This window comes from Ruditapes philippinarum, unplaced genomic scaffold, assembly GCF_026571515.1.
Source record: "Ruditapes philippinarum isolate M1 unplaced genomic scaffold, ASM2657151v2 ctg3048_1_1_1_1, whole genome shotgun sequence".
Taxonomy (NCBI): Eukaryota; Metazoa; Mollusca; class Bivalvia; order Venerida; family Veneridae; genus Ruditapes; species Ruditapes philippinarum.
In genome coordinates, this window is record NW_026856963.1 from 25,762 (window position 1) to 39,029 (window position 13,268).

A 13,268-nucleotide genomic window follows, 5' to 3' on the forward strand; every position below is an offset into this window, starting at 1 on the left:
TCCTAATATACATAGATAAATTTTATAATGTCTTTTGTATAAAGTTAATAAAATCCGATAGAAAAAATATTTTCTTGCAAAACTCGTTTTTATTGCAAAACCGGTTGTAATCAAATTGCAATAAAATCATGTCAACGCAACGAGTTTTGCAATACAATTATTGCAAAACTCGTTTTTTTTTCTTTCATCAAAGAACCGGTAATTTCAGACCTTATTAAAAGTTCTTGTGTATATATCACCGAAATTTGAGCAAATAGAGTTGTTGCTGTAAATAGACATGTCCTGATATTTCATGATGATCATCCTTTCATCACATATATTAAAAGAAAAAAGACTATTGAAATTGAGAATGTAAATTAATGTTTTATCATATGCATATGTATTCATTATCCCCGAATATAATTCCTGCATGTCAATCCTAATATACATAGATAAATTTTATAATGTCTTTTGTATAAAGTTAATAAAATCGGATAGAAAAAATATTTTCTTGCAAAACTCGTTTTTATTGCAAATCCGGTTGTAATCAAATTGCAATAAAATCATGTCAACGCAACATCTTCATCAAAGAACCGGTAATTTAAGACCTTATTAAAAGTTCTTGTGTATATATCACCGAAATTTGAGCAAAAAGAGTTGTTGCTGTAAATAGACATGTCCTGATATTTCATGATGATCATCCTTTCATCATATATATTAAAAGGAAAAAGACTAATGAAATTGAGAATGTAAATTAATGTTTTATCATATGCATATGTATTCATTATCCCCGAATATAATTCCTGCATGTCAATCCTAATATACATAGATAAATTTTATAATGCTTTTGTATAATCTCAATAAAATCCGTTAGAAAAAATATTTTATTGCAAAAATCGTTTTTATTGCAAAACCGGTTGTAATGAAATTGCAATAAAATCATGTCAACGCAACGAGTTTTGCAATAAAATTATTGCAAAACTCGTTTTTATTGCAAAACTGGTTGTAACATAGCCCTATTCATGTCTACCGATACTCCGGAAAGTTTAATCTTTGTTGGCTCTTCAGTCAGTGTGTCACGTCCTATGAAGTAAATAGAAAAACAAGAATGTTACTTAACATGTGTTTTTTTACAATCTATAAAATGAACGCTTTAATTGTATCAGTTAAAACCAAAAATCTCACATTGCTTACTTTAATAATAAGGGAAGTGGAAAAAATATAAGACCAGATACAAAGTTTCAACCTTTCTATTAATTTTATTCGTAAGTTTAGGAAACCTAAAGATAGAAAATAAGTTGAACCTTTGAATTCAACACCTACATTAATAAAATATCAGTTTAAAGCTGCTTCTTTTTTTAACCATAAAAATTTACTTTAGAACCAATCAATTTAATTCGTCGAAAAATAAAAATCAATTATTATAGCTCAATGACAAAGCAAAATGAAAATGTAACCCCAAACTTGCATTATTTCATTTAATAATTTGTTCTTCTGCTGCAAAATTATAGATATTTTTATGATATTTTACAAAATTTCACATCCAAATGAAAAATCATGCAGACCACAAAAATGAATAGTTTGAATAGAATGAATATGGACAACCTTTAATATCCAAATAAATATATTATTAATAATAAAAATCAATGGTTACAGATTTACATTACATGTCAATTACAAGATACGGAACATTTTCGAAGCAACAGGTTTTAAAACGTTCTAAATGCTGACAGCGTATTTTGTTTTGTCTTGAAGAAGCATGGTTTGCAAATATATATGGCCGTTAGTTTCACCGACATGACCGAAACAAGCGATGTAATAATGATGAAAAAAGACCATTTGAACTAAAGTTGTATTATACTTTCTACAGAAAATTTCGTGTAATATTACATTATCAATACATATGACTGTATAAAATAGAGAAACAGAATCCCTAAAGAGCAGCAAAATCGACAATATTGAAAATGTTGCTATTATTTCTATGTGTTCCTTCTTTCCGAATACTTGTGCTGGTGTCTTATTCATAATCGATTCAGCACCTTAAAAAGGTTCATGCAACTTTCTGATTTTACATTGAGTGTAGAAAATGTCAGCCTTTTTTGTATATTAAATACGCGATTTAAAACACGATAATGTGCGTATATTTATATCTTGTAGTTTGATATTATAATATTGTACTCGTATCATGAAATGAATCCAACTTGATACTTATGTATATCTTTCAATGAAATTCTTTTCTTTTCTTGTTTTGTTGTTTTATTTTGCAGATTTTTGCCTGAACTTTATATGACTGAACATATATTTATTTTGAATATCCTCGCATACCTTTTTATTGAGTGGAAGGAACATTTTCTGTTTGTCTGTCTGGCATAAAGTTTCTTTCAAAACTTCAAAAAAATCAGCTTTCAAATGTGTGTCACACAAATGAATCAAAGTAAAGTCTTATAACAGTACTTATTATATTTCCAAAAATTGTTAGCAACATCATTTTCTATTTAAGGATGTTTAATGGTGTCGAATAAATTAACAATATTATATCATGCAATTAGGATAGGAGTCCAAATTTAGACTAACAACGGCTTCTTTTTATCCCCGCCAAAGCCGACGAAGGGAATATTAGAAATGGTCTCCGTCCTGGAGTAAGGGCAGTGTGTAAGAACAAGGACCCTACATTGCCTACTTCAAGAGTTTTAGATTTACTTGAACACATTTTCACAAGCATAGCTGAAAGAGTGCATTTTATTCTAAACTTAATACATTAATAAAACACATGCGGTAAGCAAAGCCAAAATCTTTACGTTTCAAATTTTTAGAGTTATTACATTTTAGCAGCTTTACTTAAAAGTTTCGCCCGCGGCAATACTTCGAAAGTACCTTAGGACTTTACTTTCATTTTAACAATGACAAAGCGCATTGGTAGAAGGAACAATGTGCAAATATAATAACATTTCCTTGCATGCTTCTATTTATTCCCCTTAGACACATTTAAAAACAACCCAGAGCCAAAAGGCAAAGGCATTTAAAAATGTTTTCTACGTCCATGCCCCCGTCGTAACTACAAAGGAATATTAGAAATTATATTTGAAAATGGCATGGGTAGAATGAGCCTGAAAATCTTGTATATTCACAGCTTGATATTTCGATTCATGAATATAATAAAAATATTTCTGAAGAAGACTTATTATTGTTCTATTGCGTGAAATGTTGTTCTGTGACAGATTTATAAGCTACTTTTGCAACTATCTTCTCAGTGGTTTTGCACCAACTTCTATAGAATTAAGATACGGAAAATCCCCTCGCAATGAAGCTGAATCGGGAGTCGCAATGCGTTTTCTCACGTATATGCCTGGCCATAGCTCTAATCAAAATAAATTCGTGTAACGAAAACCTCATGTACGTACACGCTCGTGTATTATACCTTTTTCTAGTCATTGGCACGTCTTAATGCAACCTCAAACCTGCTGTTGCATATCTCATGCATGTTCACAAGTTTGGAAGTATTCCTCCTAGCAGGCCATTAACTCTCGAGCGGGGCACCACTCCGTGCAAGTATAAAAAAAACTTCATTACAAAGAAAATGACGAACCAACATATCAGCCGGACAAAACCTACACCTTGTAACAAACCTTTGACAAATTTTGCACATGCAACACGACGTTGATTTTATTTTCAGGAATATTTTATAGCCGAGAGGAATATCCTATAAAACATGCCAACTTCACTGGTCTGATTGGACTAAATTGAATATAATCATAGTCAAAATAGGAAAAAGATGTAGTCTGCATTGTGGATTTCATCTTTCTTTACGCCGATACCTTGCTTTAAAGAGAGCAAGATACAACGAGTTGTTAATGGCACAAAACAAACCATATGTTTAGGACATATCGACTTATATCGATGAATCATAAGTGTAACGGTCAATGAAAGCAAAGGAACGAAGATAATATATGCACAGTATATCACAATAAATGCAAACTGTTTTCTTTTTTTTCATTCGGAGATAGAGAGAGTATCGGTAGCGATTACGGAAGTTCTTCCTGGATTATTTTTCAAGAAACTTGTTTTTATCAGAGCGGTCGGAAGCAATTCCAATGGCAGAACAAAAATTTTTACAAACAGTAAGTTAGAAAAAGTAACACACCGTTAACTGTTAATAAAACGCCATTAACTGTTAAGGCAACGATTCATCAACACGAACTTTGATATATCATCAGAATAAATAAATGGATAAAAGTCTGTGTAGCAAGATTGGTCATAGGAACGTAAATTTACCAAACAAACGTTCTTTATAGACCCCATAGTTAATTTGGAATATCCAGAACATATCTGATGGTAAAATATGATTTAAGTATGGACATGAAGGAGAAATGTAATGATGTAAAATATCAAATATATTATCTCATTTTCTATATCCTTCAACATAATATTCATCTGATTTACACTACCCTCAAAATCAAATGTTGAAAGCTAACTGGCTTGCGCGTCTTTCTTGTAAAACTTTATGACATATAAAGTAATGTAGTCTGATAAATGTATAGTCTATCGTGTACTATAACTAACTTAATTTCGGATTTGGTTCTGACGTTCTGATGAGCAATCATACGGAAGTCAAAATAAGTACTTTGTAACCATTGGTTTAGAGGATGGTGTAGGTGAAACAAGAGATCTAGAAAAGATATACAATTTTGATAAAACACCTTTAAGTTAGTAACAAAGAGAAAATTAAACCATCTTCAATCAGCTCATATATCAGGTTGTAACCTAAAATTATGTGTAACGTCTTCAATTATAAAATACAAAAAAAACAACAGAACAAGGCATGTAAAGTATGAAATTTGACAATTTACCATCTACACTCCTTTTTGTGCCCTTTACAACGTCCACAACCTCATCGCATTGGTAACTGGCAGTATCTGTAAATGTAAAACCTTCATACAGCATTGTTATTAGATAAATTGAATTGACGGAAATAACCCATTCAGCAAATGATTATAACATTGTGTAATTCTTTCGCAAACTTTAATATAAGACATGACATATATTATCCATATTTTTACAAGGTACAGGAATTTGAAAATAACAAATGCAAAGAAAGCATGATACACACTGTCTAGAAACTTCTTCCATGTGAAGGTATGAAATGTTTGTTTAAACGCCTTTTGAAACTATGTTAGTAATTTCAGCTGATTTTATATAGAATATATACATATTTATAATATATTTTTCCAGTTAAAAGGTTTTTGTTTTTGTTTTTCCCAAACATATTTTAAAGTATTACAATAATAAGCGAGTGCATAGTAAAACAGTCATGCTTAAATAAGTATATTTTGTATTTTTCGTATGCTTTTGCAAATATTTACCTATTCCCCTCGGACCTGGGTTTGGTTCAACCCCAGCAAGTATTAAAAGAACACCAATAAAAAACACGCAACCAACAGTTTTTAGGTCATTGCTGACTTTAATCGCCACATCAATACCCCGGAAACTTCTGCAACTGTCAATTGCACCACTACATCTGTAATGCCTGTAACTACCAATCCTTGCTCGATATGTTTGAATGTCAACTCCCATGATTCCTTTAAGTGATGGAAAAGAAAGTTTTAATACAACATGCAACGATCATGATAAATCAGAACATCTTTAATTAAATTCAATTATTTTATCCAATTACTGCATGATCATTTTGTTGGCTGTTTTCATTGAAAAGTCTCCCGTTACAAGTTCAAATTGCTATAAAACTATAAAAACTGCTTTAATACAAGTTCAAACTTAGCACAAATGTTGACTGGATCATTGCCTTTGTAACGAAATGCTCAGTCTTAAATTTCCTGTTACCATGGCAACGAGGCCACATCTCAAAATTGCTAAAAATCAATATTTTGCGTTGATTTCTTTTTAAATCATAGTGCTGTAACTTCTAAACGGATTGAGGTAGTCAAATGCTTTTCAGCGTTGGTTATATGTTACCTTATGATCGGCCTAAGGTTATTTTAAGCCTCTCACAAGTCCAAAATATTCTTGGCGATGAGGGGGGCTGCCGCCCACAAAGCCCCTAAACAAAAGGGGGCACAACCCCCTTCTGGCTACCCCCTGGCGTATCTTTAAATAGGGGTAGCGCCGAAACAGAGGTCACTTTTTGAAACAACAATTCTCAAACAAAAACAAGTGTTTGGGCCTAAGTAAGACATTTTTTCACCATTTGAGACAACAAAAAGGGATGAAAATGGCGTTTAAAGGGCGTGTTTATCGCGTAATGGGTTAAATAATTTTGTAACGACAAATTTTTGGCATTCATATTTTCTGTTATTATTACTTTTTATCAAAAATAATATTGACAAAGTGAATAATTGATACAAGTGACCATGATAGATCCTTATATTTTACTTGGGGTTAATATAGACAATATTTGTTTCGAAGTTTTGTAATCAGTTTTATAATTTATTTTTTAAAATTTACAAAGTGGGTTGACTTGATATTTCCAACTGGCTTCTATGGGACTCTGTCTTAGCTTCGCAGGATGTTGCATGCACAATTAGAGGGTCTGGCCCTATTTCCATGCGTATTTAAATGTTTAAACATGCTTTAAACTAGAAATAGTTTTTTTTCCCATTAATGCGACAATCGAAGTATTGCTTGAAAATTATACATCCGATTTTTTTTGGTTCATTAAACCGATAACAGTAGTTCGTTAAATGATATATTGATCTAATACTTTATGTGAGTTTTATTGCGGTTGCTCGGGTATCTTACCAATGGTTATGTTAAACAAATACGTGTTTCTAGTGGATATCAAACACACTTCACAAGTATAATTTTTTCGATGTGTGTTAAATGTAAAATGTAAATATTTTTTTTGTATTCCTTTCGGCAGTATATGATTTATACAAAACGTGCGTATACACTTTAAACTGGCAATTAAAGATAAGGTTAAAAACGGTGTTTTTCTTGACAATCATTATATTTATAAACTGGTTTAAGATTTAAATTGACAAATTGCCTCTCTAAGATGGGAAAAAAAGAATCGCATTTACTTCATATCCAAAATCGAGTATGACTGATACGGTTTGTCAACAGCCTTAAGAAACCAAAGAAACTTACTAATCAATCACTTTTTAGGCAAGTTAAATTCACGAAACTGAAATTTAGTTGAGTCATTAATCTCATTATCATAATACCTTACAATCTGCATGAATACATGCTTATATGTAAGTAGTTGCGCAAATAATATTCATTCTATTTTGTTATTTTAAGGTTGTGAGAACAGCTTGAAAACACGAACGACAATTTGTTGCTAACAAGACATTCACGTATTTTCCACGCCTATATAGTTCATTTGCATTAATAATTTTTAATCGGATATAAATCATATAGATAACTAAATGGCGGTTAGATAGCACGTGGCAGTGTATGAAAGCACAGTCCAATATATTTGTTTATTATATCGAGCAAAAACAAGAACTTATTATAGATGTCATTTCTAATAAATTAGCAGACACAGTTAAAGCATCAAATGATTTTACTAAAGCAAAGAACTATTTATATGCCGGTGAATATCATTTAATATATCAACTTTCACTAGAATACAAGTCAAATATGTTGAACATAGTCATGCATGATGCTCAAAATATACATTTTTTTGGGGGAAATTTGAGTGTATTATTGTGGAAGGGTAATTGACATGTTGGAAGACGTTGACATGTTGATAAAGATGTGCATATTGCAAACACAATGTATTGATATCAAGTATCGTCGGATTCCGCAATGTGAGAAAACTATCCGGCTAACAAATGAAACGTCGATGATTTTACTCAGGTTCACGGTCGTGAAATAACGCACAGAGGGGTACCTGAGGTCTTCTTCCACGAGTAAAGCTTGAAGTCGCCATAGAACTAAAACAGTTATGGTACATGAACAGTCTACTTAACATTCAATATGTTTTATGTCTCCGAACATATAAACTCGTTACAGTTTACAATATACACAAAACATTTCTTATATGTTTTCGAAGTAGGATTAGGATGACAGACATAGGCTTATAGAATTTAATTTCTCACATAAAGTCTACTTTTAAAATAATATTATATTGAATGCTTTGAAACAAGTGAAGATTTGTTCATTTGACTGTGTCAATTAACTTCAAAACGACATCGAAAAACCAAGAATAAAATTACATAGTTTCTAACGTGGTGTGATCATCGACAAAGTAATTTACAATCAAACGAGTTTGTACTTCACCGATCTTTCTTTGAATACTGAATATAATTTATTTTTATATTGTCTTACTTTGGTAAAGATTCCACGATCTTCTGTAATATCGTTTAAAATACTAAGTTACATTTTCGAAGATTATTTAATAAGCATTCCAACAGAATTTATGAAATGTGCTAAAATTACCTGAAAACTTCCAAAGGTCCAGAACTCTAAATTAAACAATGGTTGTACTTCTGCGAACGTTGTCCTAAGTCTAGTAATGAAATCCCGTGCAACCTTAGTTATATATCATTTACAGAGAGCATGCTATTTGCACTGTCAGGTAAGTTTGCAAGTATATTGGGCCATGTTTCTTTGACAATATTATGTGAATGTTTACATTAAATAAAAAAATATTATTATGTTAAACATTATATTTAACCGAGCAGGTGTTTTTTCAAATCGTTTTATATTTAATGGTAAGTAAATAAAGCATCGAGATTTAAACACGTTGTACAATGTTGAAAGTTTTCAATAGTCTTTGTAGGTAATTCAACAATTTAAAGCTGACGCATTTGTTCAACTGACTACACCTAGTTGTATAAATTTCAAACATCAATACGTATTGTTGCATGTTTATAAGGCTAGCTTTTAAAACCAATTTGAATACAAAATGGTTTTTATTCACATTAGTTCTGAAGTAATGATTGATGAAATAATCAGTTACTTGTATAATTAACAGAAGATAATAGACACATGATGTGATATTACATGCACCGCTGCGTATACCAACATGACCAACTTTAAAATATCTCCCCTTTATCATGTATCGAATCTGTCACTGTGAATTTTTAGTTACTTTATAATTATTAGTTTTATAATCTCAATTTTACATGCAGCTGTGGGTGAAATTCGATATCACTTAAATTAGATATATAATCGAATTTCGTTGTTGGAACATGACAAATTTGCATAAACATTCTAAAAAATTATGGGAGTAGAAGCGGAATTTATTTTAAATGAAAAGGTATATTGCACATAACCGCGTGAGCATTTGGTGACAAATGGCTGTTTTTCATTGAAAAGCCTCCTTTTACCAGTTCAAATTGCTATTTAACTATCAATTATTCTTTAATACTGATCAAACATGTCACAAATGGTGACTGGACCATAGTCTTACCATGGCAACGAGGGGAAATCTCATCATTGCCGAAAATAACCTTTTTGCGATGATATTTATTTCTATCAAAACTGATTTCAAAGTGCTGCAACTCTCAATTGATTGGTATTTCATATTGTATATTTCCATTAAAAGTTTTTCTCAGAAAAGTTCATTATAAATTACTTTTTAATTCCTATATCTAAACATACTCTTGATTATATACTGGCAAACAATACTGTAATTTTAATTCATCTGTTTTTCTTATTAATGATATCACAAAAATACATATACCTAGTGGAGTAAATTCCTTAAATTATTATTTTTAAACTCTGACATAGTCATAAAAATTTTATTTTGAGAAAATACATTTATGAAAGAGGTAATATTTATAAAACAAAATAGATATAATAAATAAATAAATAAATAAATAAATAAATAATAATGAATAAATAAGTGTATATTAAGTAAATAGATACGTAAATAAATATATAAATACATAAATAAGTACATAAATGAATAAAAAAGTGATAATAACTTAGACATCGTGATGCACTTCTACATCAAAGTATGGAAAACATCATCTTCGACATTTTCTATCACAATATCAATAACAATTATCCGCAACAGAAACTCATATGAAAGCCATATACACTTCCTCTCTTCTGATAACTAACTTGACAGTTTTGTTCTAATACGAAACGTTTTACATATTTACATATATACATTGCAAGGAAAATACCAAGTACCCTTACAAAACACGTTTTTGTAAAAGGTTTTACTTTCCCCATTGTAATCCATCGTTTATTTACGGAAATAAAAACAAAACAAATGAATGTGTAAGGTTTAGCTGATTCAAGGCATATATTAGAAGGATCCAAAGTCTTAAAGTGATTGGGAAAAAACTTTGGCAATGGCTAGTTGAAGAATATCGTCCATTTTCTTCAGCGAAAATGAGTATTATCATATCTGCCAATGCAAGGTTTATAACAACTTTTATCAAACATTGGTTGCAAAGCGTCTTTCTTCCCTTTGGAAAACAAATACAATCAAAGCACAGAAGGCGCTGAATTTGTTTGAGTCTCAGAATGTCAGAAAGGTGAAGGTTGTGAGATTATAAACCAATTTGTTTTTGTTTAGTGCCACCAATGCTTTCCAGTGGTTTAACTATAGTAAATTGGCTATAAGACTAATTGCAACACTGATATTCAATACAATGTTTATTTGGCTTAAACAATTAAAAAAAAATGAGTTGCCTTAACTGGGATTTGAACTCCAGACCTCTCGATTCCTAAGCGAGCGTGCAAACTCCTCGGCCAAGGTGAAGTAATATGTTACTGGACTGAAGAAAATCATATAATTCTAAATTAGGGTTTGTAACTCTTATTATTTCGACGCTAAACCTGTTGTTTAACACAGATGTAAATAATCATGGAGCTTACTATAAGCATGTATATCTATAAAGATAAAAACAATACTAGAAATCTTCGACCATTCGGGAACTATTTTGCTTGAAAATTATTGCGCCTGTCATTTGACAATATTAACGCAGTGATCTCCCCTGAATTTTTCGGCATTAGTGTACATATAAAGGGAAGTAACCGCTTCAAAAAGCGGACTACTTTTGGCATTTGCAATTACCAGCATCATGGTCTGAAATTTCGCTACCATTATTTGTTTGGTCTGACGACCCAAACAAATAAAAACCTGAAAGATTATGCTCACTGAAAACACATGTAAGCACATGTTTAAAAATGTGTTATACTGAGTGATTTAAGACAATACGGTAATCCTATTAAACTTTTCTAGATGTTATCATTTATACTTAAGACTTTGAGATTAACTAATTTACGCATACATAAGTAGTTTAGCAATAGTGTTGCATGTAAGTACCTAAGAAGTTTCAATTATATCAAAAGTTCTAAAATAAATCTATTGGACTAGAAAATACCATATCATATGAATCCGTAAGTTTATACAAATATTTGTATATTATAGTATTAAATTATGCACATTTGAAAAAACTGTGTCTTTTACCTCAAGTCTAGCGTTTCAAATTTTAAAGGTGTTAAAAATCGTCGGAAGGGGTCCGTCACTCATATTCTTCAATATGTGTTTGTTACTGGCTTGTAACATTTCTCGGATTGATCTGGCACTGAAAAATGTCCGATACACACTTTAATGAAAGGTCATTCTGAACACAATATGCAGGCATTTTTTATAATTAATGTGATTTGTTTTTTTACGAAGAAGAATACATTATCAAAAACAATAACAACAATTTTACTTTTACCTGTCAACTCACCGTTTGCACTAAAAGTGGCAAATCAGCATTTTAAATAGTTGGTAATCGCTAATTTATTGTCATAAACAACAACAAAAATATATTTCAATGTACCAATTAAAAGGTATCATGAAAGTTCTATACCGACTCAATCCATTAACCTTTGTTTATACTGTTCATTGTTTTTCGTTCGACACGTCTCATAAAACTACCACAACAATTGTGCGATAAATGAAATTCAAAACCGTAGTGGTAAAGTGATTAGTAAACAAGACAGACAATCCGGCAACTTTAGTTAAAGTCGATATAACTTCAAACTTTGTTATAATTATTCTTCTTGATCCTCATCAGTTATTGACGGAAACGTCATTATCACTATAACCACTGATTATATTGTTTAAGGTGTACAAACACAATATAACCTATTCTGCGATTTTCATGTAACTTTGTTGTGATTAATGCTTCCCAGGAATCACCGTTTTTCGAGATGTGTATACCTCACAACAACAGGTGTCAATGTCGTGTTGCCCGTACTTCAGCGTTTTTGGTCTTCCGGGATAATTAATTCTACCACTTTTAAGTGTTGAAAACTCGGACCTTGTGGAATGTAGAACTTTTACATTATAACTCGTGTGCAGACTCAGCAAAACCGTGTCTGCAATGTTCATGTATTTTTGCGACTAATGCTTCAGATGGATCACCTTTTTCCAGAAGTGTTTACAAATCTCCCGATTTGAATTCTTGACAAGAAATGATTGAAAACGAGTAATGTTTGTAAGCATTGAAGTTCTCTTAGTCGAGGACATTTAATCCCCCGTTAGAAGCAATATATATTTTTGGAGATGATGATCTAAACACAAGTTATTTATTTCTGCCACTTCTGTTCTCAATATTTTCACCACCAATTAAAGTAAGATTTTGATAAATTTTATTCTAATTCTTATCCTTGTAGTTAAAGATATTTATGTAATGGGTTGTTCCAGGTCTTCAGTTATTGCATTTTGCATTTTTATTGCAATATAGAAGAATAAAAGTGAAATACACAGTCACGTAAATCTGAGTAGCGTAGTGGTTAGAAATTTAAGATAATGAAAATCTCACGTTATGAACAAGTTTTTCCAGTTCAAAACTGCATTTGTGCAAATTTCTTGAGTATTATGCTTTCATTCAGAATATATTTTTATAGTATGTCACGTTACTTTTCATTTTCTCTATAATGTTTTGCACAATTTAAAGTTAAACCTACGACGATTAAGCGAAATTGAATATTTAGATTTTTAACTGTCATTGAACAGATTGCGAACATATTGATATTACTGTATTTCATGTGTTGTAAACCAAACATTTGTAAAGAATCAATTATCAATAATATTTTGAAATGAATGCAAACAACTTGGTTTGATCAAAAAGTATGTTATTCCTCTCCTAACTTCCTCTCCTAACCTATACATGGCAATCAATATCTTATACGATTGAAAATACACAAAACATGATTGAAAAAATATTAGACGACATCCGAGGGTTTACTTTTATCAACTGGTCATAAAAAATACATAAGCTGAATGCATCATTTTTTGATTCGTATACACCAATTCAAAATTGTTTTGCATCTGGACCGGACATTGTACACCTGACATTCAAAAGGTATGCAGGACA

The 13,268-nt window shown here is 31.1% G+C and overlaps 1 protein-coding gene across 1 annotated transcript; it reads right to left on the minus strand.

Annotated features, from left to right (window-relative positions):
• Nucleotides 1-967: 967 nt before the first annotated feature.
• On the minus strand, nt 968-5,557 carry LOC132748269 (uncharacterized). Its single transcript, XM_060737841.1, has 3 exons — nt 5,340-5,557; nt 4,827-4,892; nt 968-1,062 (listed from the first exon to the last, which is right to left on the minus strand). Exons 1-3 carry the CDS (start codon nt 5,548-5,550, stop codon nt 968-970), a joined length of 372 nt encoding a protein of 123 aa, XP_060593824.1. The 5' UTR covers nt 5,551-5,557.
• Between the last annotated feature and the right edge of the window lie 7,711 nt (nt 5,558-13,268).